General features: G+C 38.9%; 1 protein-coding gene across 1 annotated transcript in view; it reads right to left on the bottom strand.

Moving 5' to 3' along the window:
* dlg3 (discs, large homolog 3 (Drosophila)) overlaps window positions 1-20,232 on the bottom strand; it is a 188,116-nt gene that overhangs the window by 151,423 nt on the left and 16,461 nt on the right. Inside the window, exons 3-4 of the mRNA XM_057849769.1 lie at window positions 13,538-13,623; window positions 6,423-6,551 (exon numbers count right to left, since the gene is read on the bottom strand). Coding sequence (XP_057705752.1) covers window positions 6,423-6,551; window positions 13,538-13,623 — 215 coding nt within the window. The remainder of the gene's footprint in view (window positions 1-6,422; window positions 6,552-13,537; window positions 13,624-20,232) is intronic.

Genomic DNA, 20,232 nt, shown 5'->3' with positions numbered 1-20,232 from the left:
AATTCCCTTTTTTTTTTTTTTTTTTTTTTTTTTTTAAAGATGTACAGTATGGGCTTCATAAGAACAAATGGCAATATTTACGTACTTCAAGCACCGGGAATAATCTGGCGCATTCATCTGTTATCTATTAAGTCTTTAACACTCAAAACAAGATGGGAAAAAATATTTGACTAGATTTAAGAAGAATGATCTGATTAAGAAATTTACAGCGTACTGTGTCATGTATCCATTGTGCAGCGCTTTGTTTACATTTGCGGCACTCACGACACTTGCTTTACGGCAGCTAAACTGATACACGGCAGTACTATTAGGCCGGAGTTAGAGCTCGAAAAGAAAGGCAGCGTTACCAAGTCACCTGACCGTCATTTTACATACTCAATGCATTACTGACTGGCTGACTTCTTGTGTGGTTTCCTGCATGTTTAAATTATCATCTAACCACTGCCGTCATGATAAGCATGCTTACTTGAATCACTTGTCCAAATGTTCGTGGTGAAACTGATGTGATCGGCATGTTTTTCACGAAGAATGGTGGTCGTATAACCTACAATATTTTTTTATCTGGGGCTTTGGCTCTCGGGCCATTTCAGTAAAAAAAAAAAAAAACGTCTCTCGTCCGGCATCTCCTCCCACCTGTTTGTCTGGCCGTGGTGCTCGATGAGTTGAACCGGAGTGGCAGCGGCAGCTACGTTCGTACCGGATAATCCGCCCGCCCCGGCCGGCTCACCATGGCGTATTCGGGGCCTGGCTCTGCTCCGGACGAAGGCACACTCCTCGCATCCCGCACGCCGTTTGGGAACGCTCGAAAAACCGGGATGTTCGCCTAAGGTCCCGCTGCCGGGGAACCGGGCTTGGCTAGGCGGCAGCAGCGGCCCGCCGGACCGGCCAGAGCAGCGGGCTCCGTCGGAAGACAGCTACTTGTCGACTATCAGTCTCATTCCGGTGTTTAGCCTTAGAGTTTACTTTGGGCTGAATGAGGACGCTTTTTTTCCGCCTCGTGGAACTTCTGCAGTGCACGTTTTGCAGATGGCGAGAGCGTGGTGACCGCCGCCATTATTATCTCCAACTGCTTCTGTTGTGTAACTCCGCCTCCTCAACCCCTCCTCCCTCAGGGGCTTCAGAGGGGTTGAGGGGCTGAATTCTTCAGATGCACACATTTGGAGGCTAAATCAAGTACATGCTATTATAGCAATGATATGCAATTGTTTTTTATTTATTTTTTAACAATGTAAACTTTTGTTTTTCTGTATAAAAGGAGCAAGTGTGCAGATCCTGGATCTCTTTTATGTACAGCAAGCCTGGACTGAACGGCATTGAATAAATTAGGGACGCTGCCGATCAGATCACGTGATCAGAAATCGGCCTGATCGTGCCATTTTTCAGAGGATCGGAATCGGGTGTAAAGGGTCGGGTTTTTGATTAAAAAAAAATATTCTTCTGCTTCAAGCTCGTACAGCCCCCCACGCTCCCTCCTGCTAAGCGGTGCGACCAAACTGATTTTCTTGGTCACCAGGGCAGCTGCCGTTTGGTACTTAACGTTAATGATGATTGACAGTTTTGTTGCTTTGATCTGGCCAGAGAAGCCTCTGTAGCTCTACAGTCAAAGGCACAAATGTGTGAATCGTCGTTAAATTTGCAGCCCAGTCTAAAGTGTGCTAAAGACACCAGCACTCCTGCGACCCTTGCTAGAAAGGTGGTTCAGGAGATGAATGAATGAATGAATTGTGTTGGAGAGTGATTAAAAGTATGGCGTTAAAGGTGATGCAATGAAAAATGTGGGTGCACCTACATTTTGTGCTGTTGCACCTTACAAAAAAAGTTAGGTGCAACCAATGCAAAAAGTAAGTGTGGAGCCTTGGCTATCTATATCTCAATCTTAATTTTTTCTAATATCGCTCAGGCCTATCCAAAACAGAGCTAGTCAAGTTATCAGGTGAAAATTCCTCTAGTTTTAATATCGCAATATATGGGACCCCCCCCAAATCGCAATGATAGTTTTTTCCAATATCGTTCAGGCCTAGTCTTAATTACTAACTTTACTGTATGATCAATATAAAAACAGTTCATTATTAAAGCAACACTGGCAACCAATGAGTTAAAAGGCCAGAGAGAGGTCAAAATAGTTGCCAGTTAATTTGATAGTCAAATAGTTTGCGATTGGGTGATTAATCGTGGCAGCCCTACTTCCTACTGACTCCAACTCATTATCCACACCTATGTATGTGCCGGTATGAGATTCTAACGGTATGATAACCTTAAGCTAAAATATCACGGTATTATGGTATTGCAATTACCGTATTTTTCGGACTATTAGCCGCAGTTGCAGTACTCCGGAGCGACTTATGTGTGATTATTTACGGTCGATCGGGCAGACTTTTTTTTTTTTTAAAAACAAATATATATTCATATATTTATACTAAAACGATGTATGGATGTTAAATAAAATAAATAATTTGGATAAAACAGAGAAGGCGCTGTGCATGCCTGCGCACGTGAACACAGTGGCTCTCTATTTAATCTTCCGCTCCCGCGCCCTGGCGCTTTCCTAGAGCATCCTGGTATTTTCTTTTCTATATGGAGCAGCTATAGGAGTGAAAAACAAACTAAAGACAGGGGAATTGAAAAGCAAACAACTGCGTTAGGAGTGGGATATGGGAAGGATTCAAATTGATTGTTGAAGATGCTATGCGGAAAGCGGAAACCTGTGTCGGCTTCGCTGAATGTAAACGAATGTGGCGCTTTGGTCTCATACGAGAAATATGACCAACTTTTCCAGCATTATTTCATTGTGTAAATGCATTTATAATTATCATAAAAATATGTAGACCATTTAAACATTGAGAAAACTTGCGTTTTTTTTCTGCCAACTCGAGAGAGAGAATAAATGTCAAATCCACTATCCGCCTGTTTGAACAGACACGCATAAAATATATAAATGTTTATTGAATCTTACAGTCTTGTTTAACTGGGAGAATTCGCTACAAAAGACAGGCTTTAATTTGTTATCATTACGCATATATGCACCGGCATCGTCACAAACGTGATCACACAAAACGCAACCACGCATCGCATCCACGCATTTCCTCCTTCTCCTGAGGCCCAACAAATAAAACATAAAATTGGTTGGGTTTTTTTCGGGCTCGTGCCAACAAAAAAAAAAAAACATAAAATTTTGCGTTTCTTCGGGCTCAGGCAAGCAAATAAAGTTAATTGATCGGGCTCGGGCCGGGTCAGGCTTTAATACCCACGGGCCGGTCGGGTCGGCCTGGATTTTTTAGGCCCGATCTAACTTCTAGCATCATGTAATGTTAGCATACCGTACACCTAATCGGCCTGTTGTTCTCTATTGTATTTTAAATTGCTTTTCAAGTTGACATGTCTGTTCTTGGTGCTGAATTCTATCAAATAAATTTCCCCCCAAAAATGCGAATTATACTCCGGTCCGACTTATATATGTTTTTTTCCTTTTCAATGCGCAGTTTTTGGCTGGTACGAATTATACTCAGGTGCGATGTATAGTCCGAAAAAATACGGTACAGCTATAAAATGATATCTGGGTTAAAAAAAAAAAAAAAGCTATTGCCTTCTCGGCAGCCAACCTCCTCAAACATGTTTTACATGTCGGTTGGCCCTCTTCCTCTAAGCCGTGGTCATCAGTAACTTTTTTGAAGCCGAAGTATTCCATACCATCGATTTAGTTTTCTTTGATGGGGGGCAAAAAGTTCAGGAGTTTCAGTTCCTCCATCCAACATGTAGCACACCTGACTCACTGACACTGAGCAACAACCGGTGGGGGCCGCTGCAAGCGAGGGATTTCTCCATGCATTTTTGGGACATAAAAAAAATAGCTAATACCGTAGGGACGGTATGACGGAAAAATTTTGCGATTTTGAAACCTCGACGTTTTCATACCACGGTATACCTTGAAACCGGTAATCGGCACATGTCTATCCACACCTTTGCAAGCGTAGCTCGCATATTTGCAGGTCTTAACAAAAACATCAATCAGGATGCAGCATTTAATCTAGAATGCTGCTGCCCAAGTCCTTACAAATACTTACGAAATTAATTGGTTCTGGAAGTAGTTTCGTAACTTGAAAATTCTGTAAGTAGAGAAGCTTTTTCCATGTAAATGCCCTATTCCGTTCCAAGCCCCCAAAATTCAGACATCTTTTATAATGCATAGAAATACATTAAAACATGTAAAAACTACGTCACAATTAGATTATTGTAAAATAAACATAAAATCAGAGTTGTGCATAATGTAAAAAAAAAAAGCAAAGAATAAAAGTTAACAAAATCATGTAAAGCTGTCGAAACACAAGGGGTGAATAAAGAGGACGCTGGGATACACACATACACATACAGTAGAGGTCCTTCTTAGCCAACTGGATGCAAGGAATGCTAGGCAATAACCAATGGCAGAGCAGCTAAGCTAAGTATGTTAAATTCAGTAAATTCTGGGAGCTACGAGTACCAGCCACACTGTATTTTTGCCTTTCTAAATTTCTTTCGTAACAATATGCAATATTTTCCCGTTGAGGTGTGTCTTAACCTGAAAATACTGTATGTAGAGACGTTCGTAAGTAGAGGTACGACTGTACAAGGAAAATGGACTATATTACAGTGGTCATGAAATCATTGCACCGATTTCCGTTAAGTCAAAGGATCGACTGTAAAATCTTATTGCTGGTCTAGAAAACACTTAATGGCCTTGGACCACACTACCATCAAATCAGGGGTCAAAACACTGTTGTTTTCTGTAGCACATCCAAAACTTACTGTTGAAATCTGCAATGTACCGTACGACTTGTGTTGATTCCTATTTTAGTTGTTGTTGTTTTAAACTGTCTTGCAGATTTAATGTTACGTTCATATATTCTTTTGTTTTTTTAAGTTTCAATTTCTTAATTGTGTCTTATCGATTTTGATGGGACATAAAGCACATAATTGTGCTATACAAAAAAAAATGTCTTGCTTAGTAAACATGTTCAAGTGGCCATAAGTGAGTCGGGGGGGGGGGGGACAAGGTGCCCTGTGTGTGGGCAGAATTGCGATGACTAGAGGGGGCATCAGTGAAGCATGCTGCTCCACAGAAGAGGGAAAGAAGGAGCGGGCGGGGTGACGGCATAAAAATAGAGAGAAGAAAATGGACCAGACGCAGAGAATTCAACATATGCACATCGGAAGCCTTCTCCCGAATGGACGACGAATACCGGGGTGGAGGTCGGCCCCAAAAACCTGATGCGGCACGGGGCGGAGAAAGGCGGAGGTCGGGCCCTGTCGCCGGCCAATCAAAAGGCGGCGGCGAGCAGTCAGTAGGGATGCGAGCGGGGGAGGAATGTGGTTTCCACGGCAACGCCGGCTGTCCGTTCCAGCTCCGCACTGCGCCTCCCCCACTCCATCCGTGCGTGCACCCCCTTCCGCAACACCCCCCCTTCACACATGAATCCAGTGCCTCGCTATAGAGCCCGTCCGTCGAGGAATGCCAGCGCGTCCAATGCACCATGAGTCACGTGTGACGGCGTCGTTTAACAACGCAAAAAATTTCCGGAGTAAAAAAAAAAAAAAAGTCTCAGCTTGTTGTGCGTTTGGTGCAATATGACGATAAAAATTCACACAGATGGAGTACAAATACAGTACATTTGGGTGGAGCTTTTTGGGACACTTTTAACTCATTGACTGCCATTGACAGTAACAGACGCCAAATGTATTTCTAGTGGGAGGGTGGCAGTGAATGAATGTTCATTCATTTGCTGCCAACCTTCCCACTTCAAATATTTGAATATTGAATTTTTTTCTATTTAAAATTCAATTTTGAAAAATGTGTAAAATAATCTATATTCATTATACTTTTCAAATTCTATTAAAAAGAATTATTCAAGGAAACATTTCATGAGAAATATAATCTCAGTAACGTATCTTAAAATGTAAACTCGATTTATTCAAAAAGTATTCATTAATATTGGCGAAGCATTTTGATTTATTTATTTTCATTAAACAGACAATGAAAATAGTTCGTGCTTTAAGCTGCGTTTTTGTTGTTGTTTTTTTTTTTTTTAAAGATTATTTATAATGCATGCTCCATTTAAGTGGGATTTTTATTTGATTTTAAAATCTAAAAAAGATTTTAATGGGTGTTTTATTTTTTAAGTATATATCTTTTTCATCAATTTTCTACTCTACTCTTTTTTCTTATTATTTGTATCTTTATATGTATTTTATTTTCGGATTTTCTCAATTTTAGCTGCATTTTTAAATCTAATGTTTCATGTGAAGTATTTTTTTCCATTAATACTGTTTTTAACCACTTATGTATTGATCCACTGTTTTACGTATATTTGTTAAATGTAAATTCAGTGTGGACCAAATCCAAAGTACTAGAGTGATCATCATCATCATCGTCATCCTATGTCACTCACCTTTGGGGCGTCGACGTGCGATCGTGTCACCAGGCCACACACTCGCTCCACCTTGTGATCGTTCCCCCTACATGTCACGAGCACACGGGAAACTCCTTCCTCTTCTTCCTCGTCTTCTTCTACTGGTTTCTTGGAGAACAACAACAAAATGACCCTGAGGATTCCCATGGATAAAATATATAATCTATTGTTCAATTGAAGCCACAATGAAGTAGAAAATACCATTTCAGGAGAAATTGCGTAAGAATGCTTTGTTCTCACAAGGGTCACGTCCTGTAGCTTATCAGTAATTTCCTTTTATTTTTTTGCATTTCCAGGCCACGTCCTTGCGAACTTATTGGCTACCATTGACGGCACTAGACGTCCAATTAATTTTGACTAGAAGGGGTTCATTCACCCCCCCCAGTCAAAATGAATTGGATGTCTAGCACAGTCAATGGCACTGAAATCTGATGAAATCAGCCTTTCCTCCCAGTTCAAATGAATAGCGTACCGCACGAATGCTATTTTTAGACCGCAAGACAGCATGATGTCACCATCTTAAATCGGAAGGGGGTCAACATAGAAGCGCACTTGCAGACAACCCATGCCAATACGGCTTGTTTTCTGCCAGTTATCTCTCAAAAAAAATAACGTGCCGAGTAAACACTGCTGCTATGGAACTTGTAGGAACGACTCTAGACATTACGACCGTCCACATATAAAGGATGTTTTCTTCATTCGTTTCCCGAGGCCAAAACCTCAAAGGAAAAAATGTTCACAATGGATCAACTTGTGCGGACGTCCAAAAGACCAGCTTAACGCGAGCAAGGTGAAACCATTCACCTTCATATGCAGTAAACATTTTGTGGGGGCCATGGTCCAACAGATGACACTCCTGATCCATTGCCTGCCCGAAAAAGGTAAGCCATTTTGATATTTTTACTTATTTTTTAGCCTGGCGTTTTGCCGTGCTGCTTCTGTCTGACAATGAATGACCTGAAAAAAAAAAAAAAAAAGGTATCTGACTGCAACTGTTGCTCTGACCTGTGTTGCCACCAGTCAGATTGCCTCACACATCAGTCGTGATACTTATAAACACATTATTTATTTATTTGTTGAGAATTAAGAATCAAGAATTTTTTTGTTGAGAACTAAGGCCTCACTTACAGGGACATGTTGGAGAAGTTATTATCAGTGGCTTTTACAGAATTTTTGTAAAGTTTTGTAAAAAAAAAAATTGGTTTATTGTTGTAGATTGAACGTATTGTCAGGCGTAAGAGAAAAGCACCAACTACAGGGACATGTTTGAGAAGTTTTTATCAGTGGCTTTTACAGAATTTTTGTAAAGTTTTGTTAAAAAAAACTGGTTTATTGTTGTAGATTGAACGTATTGTCAGGCGTAAGAGAAAAGCACCAACACCACGGCCATTAGCAAACACTCCAACGTCAAAAAGCAAAGTGATGGACTAGGCAAGTACTGGTCTTGTCGCTGCAAACATCTTGTTGGATCTCTATATGATGTCAGCTCTCGATGTTGCTGACACAGACGAAAATAAAAGTATTCAAAAATATTGTTTGATGATGTAGTGTAAATCTGATTGTGACATACAGTATATTACAGGAAGCGACATTACACTATTTTGATGTTTGAATATTTTTTCTTATCAAACAACAAATTGGGAGTATTAATAAATTGGCCCTCTTGATATACACTTTACAACAACCTCATGTTTAATAACATCAGAATAAGGTGTAATGAAGCGTTGTATGTTTCAATAATCACAAATGTTATGGCCCTGAAGTTATACATAAAACTTCAGTGAATAAAGCATATTTCATTCGCATTAAGTGGACTAGATAAGGAATTAACTTGAAATATGCCGTTATAATAAGAACAGAGCATATTTCAAGCTAACTCCTTGTCTAGTCCACTTAAATTCAAATCTATCAAGTACGGTACATTTGTAGGGAATATCGTGGTAAAGGATAGCTCTTTGAAACAGGAGAATGTCAATGTCAGTGGCGTAAGGGAATGTTAGAAAGAAAACCACAAAAAAATGGTGTCCATAAAAAGCTACCTCTGGATCAGGGAGGCTCTTTTTCAGCCCTCTGCGCTCAAGCCATCTCTTCAACTGAACATTAGTATGTTCTTCCACATCTTTACCAGTGAATTTGGCACCAGGGACATTATTTTCGGACAGATTTAGTAGCTTTTGCACAGTAGACATCTCGTTCCTACACTATTTACGACGTGTTCTTAACGAGCAACGTCCCTCTTGCGCGTCGGAAGTCTCCACAACAACACAGATGGCGAACGGGAGAGCGGGAGAGAGATATGTTGCTATCCGCGGTAAATTCAGTTTTAAATTACCAAAAACACAGTGAGTCGCTGAAACCAATTGTCTGTCTCGTGTTAGCCATTTGAATTAACTTTTCCGCTCTCCGCTCTCCTCGTATGTTTATGTCCTCGCGCTAGAGTTTTTTGTCACTTTACCAACGTCACGTCCCCCCGTAGCTGACTGGTCCACTCCACTGTCTGTTTGCTGTGGCTTTCTCCACCCTGGAAATTTGATCCGCTGAACAGTCGCCAGACTCGATAGCTGGAACAGCGGTGAGTCTGGCGTTCCAGGCTAGTAGCTTATGACAATGGGTCCAAGGATTTCATCCCGATACCTAATAGTAGTTAGGGTGCCATTATCTAGCCTGTAGAGGTATGTGTGTCCTTCCAGGGATATTCCTAATTTCCTACCCTGACCATCACTGACCCACCGCCACACTGGTCATGATGAATAATGTTGCAGGCAGCAAAACATTCTCCACGACATCTCCGGACCCTTTCACCTCTCTCGCATGTGCTCAGGTTGAACCTACTTTCAACTGTGAAGAGCACAAAGCCAGTGGCGTAGTTGCAGATTCTGGTGGTCCATGGCAAATGCCAATTGAGCTCTACGGTGATTGGCAGTGAGAACAGGGCTCACTACAGAACGTCGGCCCTCCGGCTATCCTTACGGAGCCCGTTTCTGATTGTTTGGTAGAAACATTCACACCAGTGGCCTGCTGGAGGTCATTTTGTAGGGCTCTGACAGTGATCATCCTGTTCCTCCCTGAACAAAGGAGTGGGTCCCTGCTAAGGGTTTAAGGACCTTCCACAACCTTGTCCAGCTCTCCTGAAGTAACTGCTTATCTCCAGGAATCTCCAACAGGCCGCCAGGTTGCTCCTCACTGTCCAAGGGCTCAGTGATGCTATGGTCAAGATCTGGGAGGAGATCCCTCAGGAGAACATCCGCCACCTCATCAGGAGCATGCCAAGGCATTGTAAGGAGGTCATACAGGCACGTGGAGGCTACTACACACTACTGAGCCTCATTTTGACTTGTTTAAAGTAACTACAATCCAACTACATCAAATATCATATATACATCATTTAACTACATCAAAGTTGGATCAGCCTTATAAGGGTTAATAGATCTTTCATGGATAATTTTTGTGTGACTTTGTTGTCAGCACATTCAACTATGTAAAGAACAAAGTATTTAATAAAGATAGTTCATTCATTCAGATCTACAACGTGTTATGTTAGTGTTCCCTTTATTTATTTATTTTTTTTGCAGTGTATTTACTGTAAACTGTATATACGTGTGTGTGGGGGGGTGCTTCACCCTGCATAGCATCCTCAAAATAAAAAGAGTTTTGATTAACATTGATAAATCGCAGGAAATATCTTATATTAAAACACTGACACCTGTGGTTTAGTCAAGTGCGGTTTGTAAATGTATTTTTTCTTAAATATTGTGATATTACAGTGGTGCAGTTTATAATTAGGTGTGCTATGTAGGGTTGAAATGAAGATAGCCATTTACCGCCATCTTCTGACAATAATTGGCAATAACAGTATAGTAAATATATATATGTATATAAACTGTTGGCATAATTTGCAGATTTTGAGCTGTTTATCCATGGAGCCATTTTTTACAACACTCAATGAACGGCAGTTCCACTAGATGGCAGAAGCTACAATTGTGTCTACCTGTTGCCATTCATAAAAAAGAATAATATCCATAAAGTCCCTTTGCAAGCCTCATGGCGCCTCTGCCTGAGGAAAATGCCTGATGTTGCATTTAAAAGCAAGCGCAATTTGCCTCCCTTTGTAGCACATGAAGGAATGTGCAGACTCATTTGCTTTCCCTCCCATCCACCACCCAGGTGACAACAAGGCCCGAATACTGATGAGTTCCGAGCCGGGTGCCCATTAAAGCATCCCACTCGCTCTCTATCGCCGACATCCCACTAGAACTGCCGCATCCCTTCTTATCATCCTCAGGCTTTTAACTCATTGACTGCCTTTGACGGCAATAGATGTCTAATCCATTTTTACTGGGAGGGGCAAATGAACATTTGTTCATTCAGCCTTCCCAGTCCAATCAGATTGGACGTCTATTGCCATCAATAGCTGTGAATGAGTTAATAGCATATTGATATCATGCAGAGTAAAATTCAAATGACTGACTATTTGAACAATTAATGTGAAGAATAAATACTTACACAACTTTAGAGATATTCCTTACAAGCAGAAAATGTGTTGGTATTAGTTTACCTTCATCTTCTTGGGCATCAAACCAGAGAAAAATTTGGGAAGAAAAAAAAACATCTGCAATCATTGAGAATTTTGGAAAAAATGTGAGTGTTTTTTGAGAACGATTTCTTCGGAATAAAACTGGCCATTTTTTTTTTTTTTTTCCCCCAGAAAAAAATAGGGTAAAATGGCTGCCTGGAAAAACAAGCTTTTTGGGGGAAAACTTTCGGGTTAAAAATTTATTTTTGAGCAAACTTTTATAGGAGAAAAATAATACCCATATTTTAAGAAACATTTTGGGAAAAATAAGTTGTTTGAAATAAAATTTTGGGCAAGAAAAATCATCCGTTTGGGTGAAACAATATGGCATTTTGGGGGGAAAAAAACTTGCGTGGGGTCAACAGCTTTTGAGAAAAATATTTGGGGAGTTAAAAAAAAAAAAATCAGCCTTCTAGTACTGATTATAGCCCATTTTTTTTAAACATCATTAACTATTGTTTTAACATGAAAAAGAAAAAATAAAATGTATTTATTTTTTATCTGTAATTTATTTTTTAATTTATAATTATGTTTCAGTGCAATTGACGGTGAGAGACGTCCAATCCATTTAAAGTAAGAGGTCTGAAAGCGAATGACCAGCCCCTCTCACTTCCTCACTTCAAATGAATTAGACGTTTCTCGTGGTCAATAGCAGCCAATGAGTTTAAAAAAAAAAAAAAAAAAAAGCACAACGCAAGCCAAGCGCGTAAAACGGTTTGACCAAAATAAATGAAAAATGGCATAATCCAGGAGAGATTTATCACATGAAAGTAAAAAACATATTGCCATTAAGCGATTGATTTAAGGGAGGAGGCAAGCATGGAAGAATTATGTCAGATTGAAGTTTGATCTTTTGCTCTACACACCGCTCCCAGTCACCTTTACGTGATCAACCTAAAAGCTTTATTCGGACTGAGAAAAAAATGAGTTGTTTAAATTGTTTTTTGTTTTTAAATGAGGAATAAAAACAAGGCTGTAATCCTGAATATGCTAATGCATGATAAAAAAACTGGCGAAAAAGCTTTGGTCAACATGAAGCTTCTCAATTCATTGCAACATAGCGCCCTGTCACCAAGATGCCACTAAATGATGGCATAGGAATATATTTGTCATTATGAAACTCCTCAATTCATTTCATTTCATCCTGAAAATTGTCCAAATTCTCTAAAGTGCCTCTAAATACAAAATATAAATTATTGTCCTACTTATTTGATATTTGCTTTAACTATGAAAAAGAAAGTCAATATTTCATTTTTGAATTCATCCTATTTTTTTCCCAAAGAAATTAAAGAGCCAACATCGTTTGTTGCATCCATACAGCAGAGTACTGCTTTAATCAGAATAAAAGATAAAACTCCCTTATTACAGCAGTATTTTTGTGCCACTGACCAAGATAGACATCTAATCCATTTTGATTAGCAGGAGTGGATATTGATTTATTTATTGTTACTTTTTTAGGTATTTTTTTAATTTGAAAAAAGTAAAAAGATAAAACAAAATAAAATAAATTAAAAAATAACATTTTCTATTATTGGGATTCAAAATACGTATTCTACATATATACACTGTACATTAATTATGAAAAATAACTTTTGTTCCCTTAATAAATTAAATAAAATTTGAAGTCACTTGTTACTGATTTGGGTCACTTGTTGTAGTTTTTCCGATGATTTAGACTAGAGGCATTTCTAAGTTCCTTCCTGTGTTGATTTTCAGGCATTTCAGGAACACCTATTGATTTGGGTCACTTCTTGTTCATTTGTGGGCCTTTCAAGGTCACTCCCTATTGATTTGAGCAACTTCCTGTAGATTTGGAGGCATTTCTACATCACATTTTTTGTATTTTAAGCATTACGAAAACGAAAATAGTTTGTCGACCAGCAAATTTTTCATGACGACGTGACGATGACGAGCTAAAAACGTGTCTTGGGAGACTAAAACATAATGAGACGAATGCCAGTTTTCGTCTGATGAGAACAACAACGAGACGAAAATGCGAGTTTCTGTCACATGTTCACAATGCGTGACATTTTCTTACTGTACGCCTAACCCCCCCACCCCCACGCCAGTGTGTACCACGTGCCTCAAGCTAGGCTGCGCTCCAGGCTTGCTTGTTGTGAAAAACATGGTAAGATTTGTTTTCCTATTGTAGCAAGAGAGAATTAGCAATGTTGCTTTAGCTTTTAAAGGTCTGTGCTAAGTGATTATCACACACTAAGAGTAATTTGTAGCGTCACCATAGCATTCGTGTTAGAATTATGTCACTGTCAAAACAGTTCATTTCTAGAGCAACTATGGTTCTTCTCACACCATCAATGGTCCGACATTAGTTAAATACAAGCCTCTGTGTGTGTACATCTTGAGACAAGCAAATGGACCACACAGCTTCTGAGCGTCTCTGACTCCGCCTTCCTGTTCAGCTCGTAGGAATAAGTGAGCGAGCAATGCAGGTATGGCAGCGCGTGTAGCAGCAGATGTAAACATTGAAGTCTGTTTTGCTCCTAAGGGGCGGGAAATGTACCTCCCACGCTTCCTTCTCGCCTTCTTCTTTCAGGACACCCACTTGTGTATTCTGCTGCAAGGTCACCTCATAACACTCTTGAATATCTATGAGAAGAGACAAAAAATAACTTTTAACTCAAGTTAGAACAAATTAATGCTAACATTGGGTGGTTTAAAATAAAATAAAATAAAAAAAAAAGAATATCCACAGTTTGCTAGGACAAAGCTGCTATGCTGTCAGACATCAAGCTGAGTGGCTTAACCCATTACTCACTATATTTTTATACTATAATATATACATCAATATATTACTTTTTTTAAGGACAGCAACATTGGCGTCATTTAAATGTTGTTTTTCCCTACACTTTTCCATCTTTTCTTAGGCACTGGGAGCACATTAGCTCTTGGCTCAATGAGCAGCTCGGCTGGCCCGGTGAGTGGCAGGCCTTTGATATGAATGCGCTTGGACAATTTTGCTGATGTCACACACGGGAGCCGTTACGGCGCTGACATAAAGAGGTTAGCGGGAAACCGCGTCAACTTTTTCCAAAAGTTCAACTTCAGGGCAATGCGCTTTGATAACACTACCAGAAGCCCACTGTTCTGTGGCTGACAAAACTCGCAACTTAAAATCATTGGCTGCGGCAATCAATAAGGTAATATACAAATATCAGTGCTAAAATTACGAAAAATAAAATCCACTTTACCTTTACTTTATAGTTTGCAGCATACCCCTAATATCCAAATAATAACTTGAGACTAACTGCTGTTTGAGCTAGCCCTAGCAATGTGTATCCGTCTTAACTTGGACGGAGCCTTCATCATCGTGTCAGTGCACGAGGAACACGACGAGAGCATAATAGCCTTGTCGCAGCAAATTGTGCATATCTGTTCTAATAAAATTATTTAATCAGCCACGACCAGCCTCGGTAGTAGTACGAAGAATTGACTCTAGACAACAAGTCAGCATGTACAGTATCTGTAAATAAACTGCCCTTTCAAAAACGTGGCCTCACGAATCCTAAAAATGCGATCGAGCTTGCTGATAGAGTTGGTAACTTGATGTATTATTGGGTAATGGAACATTCGCGCAAATTGTTCAAGAATCAACTTCACTGGGAAACTCCAGGCCACGAGCAAAACAAATGAAAGAAACAAGGTAGCAGGATGGGAGCTAGCCCATGAAAATGCATAACTAAATTGCTTCCTTTTTAACCCAGTGATGCTTAAATTTATGTTTAACAAACATACATAAAAAAAGTTGAGAAGATAATATTGACACTAGCTACAAGCTGCATCTAAAAACAATATTGAAAAATACGTAAAAATGACAAATCCAAAGTTAAGAGCATTTTTAAAAAGGATTTAGAATGAATGAAAATATTGAAAATGAAATTGAAAAAGAAGAAGATTTAAAACATGTTAAGAAATGTTTTTTGGGCATGGGGAATAAAAAGGAGGAATTTATTAACTCAATTCCTCCTTATTTTCTTATTTTTGCATATGGCGGAAAACACAGAAAAGACTGAAAAAGCAGTTTCTGCTCTTGCACTCCTCTTTAAAAGAAACTGCTGCATTTTAAGCCAAAACAACTGATGTGTTTGATAGAACATAGTGTCTATATGCTGCCACAGCAGATTCATGGCGCATGAAGCCCCCAAACTTTTTAATTTGCCCGTTTTAGCCTGGAAACCCCCGTTTACAGACGTCGCGCAACCACTTTTGTTTCAACCCAGCCATAAAACTAAAGTAATTAATTATATTTATTATTCAAAATGTGTCATTTTTAGCTTAGAATTAATTGATGTTTAATATTTCGTTTAAAAAAAAAACAAACTTTAAAAAATTATTCACTCGCATATTTTAAACTTTTAAACTTATGACATCACAATGAAAAAAATGGTGTCTGTAAAAAAGTCATGGATATTTACCTCATAACTATCCCATAATTTTATTTATTTTTGTTACTGTCTCATTTTCTCCGATATGTTAGATGATAAATAATCGATCCAAACAAAGAAAATTGGGGAAAAAAAAACATTTAAAAGGGTAAATATACCAAAAACAAAATCTCGACCACTCCTTGATGTCTGCGATTTCTGCATCGCAACCCTTGTTATATTACCAGGTTTCACCCATAAAATCCCCCAAAAATCCAGCTGTGGCCATTCACGGCTGTGTCTTGACACTCAGTGATACATGCTACATGGAATTTTTGGATCGAAACAAGGTAAGAACACAATAATATCTCATTAAATTCATGGCGTCTGTAATTCTGCTCTCACGTGCTCACGCCTCCAGATAGGGCACAGGTGTCAAACCGATTCCAGAAAGGGCCAAGTGGGTGCAGGTTTGCTTTCCAACCAATGAAGAGGACACCTTTTCACCAATCAGATCTTTTACATGTGTAATCAGTTAAACTTTGTCAGGTGCTGCATGTTTCAGTAGGAAGTTCATTGGTTAAACTCTCTGCACGGTATCGGTTGGAACAAAATCCAGCACCCACTTGGCCCTTTCTGGAATCGGTTTGACACCTGTGAGATAGGGTTTTGCTGCTAAAAAAACTTTTTTGTGGGGGGGGGGGGGGGGGGGGGGGGGGGTTAAAAATGCCCTCCTGTTCAAAATTTTTCTTCCCCCAGAAAATTGAGATTTTAAGCATTCCAATGATGTATCACACGTGCATATCGGACAATTTTGAAATTTGGCCAAATTGGGGGTCTCAGAGCGGAACTTCAAGACACCTGAGTGTTTTCCGCCATATTTTTTTTTCTTTTCTTATTATTCTATATGATTTTATATATCTGTTTTTTTCCCATTTCTTAGCTGTATATTGCAATTTAAATTTCTATATTCCGTATTTTTTTCATCAATACCATTTTTTGTAGTACTTACGTCTTCTTGCAATGCTTTATATATATTTGTTAACTCATTCACTACCATTGGCGGCACTAGACATCCAATCAATTTGAAGTGGGGGGCCCGGCAACGACTGAACGTTCGCCCCCCTCCAACTTCAAACGGATTGGACAAACTTATTGAAATTCACAGCAGAAAGCTATTTGGAGGTCTAGCATCATCAATGGCACCGAAAGAGATAAATGTGAGTTCAAGCATAACGGGATTATCATTTTAGGGTTCGAATATGAGGAAAAAAGTTGCAGTTTACAGTCCAAAAAATATTGATTACAAAAGCATGTGTAACTTTACAAATTGAATACAACTGTAGCTAATGTGGTGGAACGTGATGGGATATTTGCACCTTAAGTTTCCCCTTTTAGACACAACTAACACCTGGCTTTGGCCCATCCATCTGCTCTGTAGACGAAAGATGGAAAAAAACTTACTCAGTACCACTCTTTTACAACAGTTGAAAACAAATATTGTATCTGTACTTCAGGGTAGGCCCAAAAAATATCGCAATTTTTTTTCTCATATTATTATTTTTTTTTAACTTAAAATAAGGAACTTGAGCATTGTTAAATATTTCATTCACATATGAATTTAAATTAGCAGCACTGAATATTCTGCCTCTTGAAAAAAACACCAAAATCTGTAGCAAACTGGAATGAATACATTGTTCGACATTGAAGGAATGTATAAAAATAACTGTTTAAAAATGTATTTTTTAGGAAGTACACATTTGTAGTAGTTTTAGTTGTATATTAGTGATTGGCAGTTTACATTATATTATCAGATACATTCAATTATAACAAATTATCTATAAATTAAAACAAATCTTTGAAAAATAAAAGTCCTCAAAATTGCAATAAATCTATTTTTTTTAAAAATATGCACCTGGGTTACTGGGAGGTAGCATTTCTCAGATCAGCACTGGTATTTTTACATTAGTCAAGGTACAGTGGTTCCTCAAGATACAAAATTAATCCGTTATGGAGTGGCTTTTGAATTATGTTTTTTTTTTTTTTGTTTCATATAAGGAACCATGTTTTACATGTAAATCGCCTGTATCGTTCCAAGCCTAACTGAAAACATTACATTTTATAATAAGGGTAAAATTAGCCTGGTACTCCAGACTCACCGCTGTTCCAGGTATTGAGTCTGGCCACCATTAAGCGGATAAAATTTCCAGGGCGGAGACAGCGGAGTGGACCAATCAGCGATGGGCGGGACGAGGGACTTGCGCACAGAAGGCTTTGTTGTAGTGAACCTAATTAACTTCTTTTCCAAAATACTCCTAAATCGGCAAAATCTTGACTTGAATCTATCTTTAAATGATGAGACAGTTTTAAAACTTGAACTCAAATGTCGAAAGTAGACATAAGGGAAATTATGGAATAACGGGAGCAATTTTAACAACTTTAACAGTTGATTCACAACATTAAATTAATTGAATGTACTGAAGTTTAAAGCTACATACAGTTACAGAATGGGGATTTGAGTATTTTATTTACTGTTTTGAACTGTGAACTTGATACTGAAATAGTACTTTGTTTCAGCCTGAGAGGATTTTTGAACAATTTTGGAACCATTGTACGAAACATTAAAAGCCTCGGGGAGCATAAATAATCGAATTATAATCAAATCATAGCCTCTGAATCGTAATCGAATCGTTAGGTACCTCAAGATTCCCACTTCTAGTGTATAGTGTCCCAGTTTACGTCAACTAAAGCGTGATAAATGTCTTGGAAGCCATTTACATTGGATTCGTTTTGAGGGACTGTTCGAAATTTTCAAAATATGAAACTGATCACTGAACTCGAACATTTTTTTTCGCTCCATGATCTCGATCTTAAAATTACACAACCCTACTTTTTACTTATTTCCCCCAGTGCTGTTTATGCCTGCTGAGCTTTTCTTGGCCATGACGACTCATGAGTAGTTGTATTTTTGTTTGTTTGTTAAAACTATATTTAAATATTGCCATTTTAAGACTCTACATTCTAGTATTTTAAATAAATACTAGAAAGAGGCCATTTCTGGAGAAATTGCATGAAGATACTTTGCTCTCCCATTGGTCACTTTTTGTAGATGTCCAGTCACTTCCTATTCATTTTTGGGCCTTTTCAGGTCACTTCCTTCTTAACTCATTGGATGCCATTGACCACATTTAGACCCTTCCCAGTCCAAATTGGACGTCTTGCACCGTCACTGGTACTGACAGTTGAGCATTCACAGCCAAGGCCTAAATAAATTAAGTTGAATGTCTATCTTTGAGTTAATTTGGAATCTATTCTTTGTTAATTTTGGGTGCCTTCGTGGGTGCATTTGTACATTTTGGGGTTCTTCCAGGCCCAGGGTCACTTCCAGTAGATTTTGGATTATTTCCTGTTTATTTTTCAGCATTTCCAGACCACTTCCTGTTAATTTAGGGGCATTTCCTGTTCACTTCCTGTTTGTTTTGGGGAAATTTCAGTAAGTTTTTTTGTCAAACTTTTTTAATAGCATTTTCAAGATTTAAGATTTTATGTTTTTAACCATTTGAAACAAATGGGACTTTTTGTCAAAAAGCCATGGTTTCTCCTTCTCTACCACCAGGCTTTGCTTGTTTTCTGGAAGAAAGCATGTACTTTGTTCTACTCCTGAAAAAACATTGGGGTACGTTTGCCACCTCTCACATCAGGCTGTGTACAGATTTTCCAAAATAAACGGGAAGCCTTCCAAGCCTAACAAACCACATGCGTTCCTTCCATGCAGGGGAATAACATCATCATCTTAGCCAGAAGACCTTTTGATGTTAAGGCAAGGACTGGTGAAAAGTTCATGCAAAGTCATTTTGGGGATGCTTTACAAAGCAGAGTTCCCCACAAAACATTTTTTTTTCTTTCTGTCCACTCTTTTTGGTACGGCACACAGTCCACACCCTTTGGCCGATTCACACCATTCAAACTTCCAAACGTTCTGAAAATTCACACAACGCAGGCTCTTTTTCAAATTTGCCAATAAAGTTCACAGTTGTGGCAAAAACTGTTTTTTTTATGTTTTTTATTGACAATTTCCACTGGTAAAGAACATTTCAAATTGTAACTTGTCCTACAGCAGAGACTTCGTGATATAATGACATAACATTTCCAGCAGACCCTGCGTCACGCCTTCAGGTAGGGGGCCAGCCCACCCCACACCAGCCCGGGGCCCTGGCAGGGAGAGCAATTCTCAAACACACTCTGCGTTCCAACACCGGATTTCGGTTAGAACAGGACGAAACTTAAGCCTACAAGTAGGCACGACTGTCTCAAGAGTGATTTGGTCGACGATTCATGGTAATTATTATATTTTTCGCACCATGCATGCATTTTGAAACGTGAATACCATATTAGATTTCTCTCTAGCGTTATACTTCGAAATATTTACGTAAAACGAATGATAATTGCCCGTTTTTTTTTGCTTTTAACTAAGAATCTTGTTGGAAAGCCCATTGTGTGTGTGGGGGGTGTGTGTGGGCTATTTGAATCGGCCCTGCGCCCAGTGTCCTTTTTGTCCCATTCACATAATTCACACATTAAAAATGTCAGAAAATCAAGGCACAATAAAGTTAACATCCAGCTTTTGGCAAAATTTCACAAAAAACTCCATATAGATTTTCACCGTTCCCATTCATTTCTATTGCACATTCAACTCCCACAAAAACATTTCCATTCACTCTTATTGATTTTTTACCCCCCCCAAAAAAACTTCCTTGATTGATTAACAATTGACAGGAAGCAATCCATATTATTAGGGATGTCCCGATTTCTTTAACAAAAGTTCCAAACATGT

Source organism: Corythoichthys intestinalis, chromosome 11, assembly GCF_030265065.1.
Source record: "Corythoichthys intestinalis isolate RoL2023-P3 chromosome 11, ASM3026506v1, whole genome shotgun sequence".
Lineage (NCBI taxonomy): Eukaryota > Metazoa > Chordata > Actinopteri > Syngnathiformes > Syngnathidae > Corythoichthys > Corythoichthys intestinalis.
The sequence above is the reverse complement of the archived record's forward strand: the minus strand, read 5'-3'. Positions and strand labels throughout refer to the sequence as shown.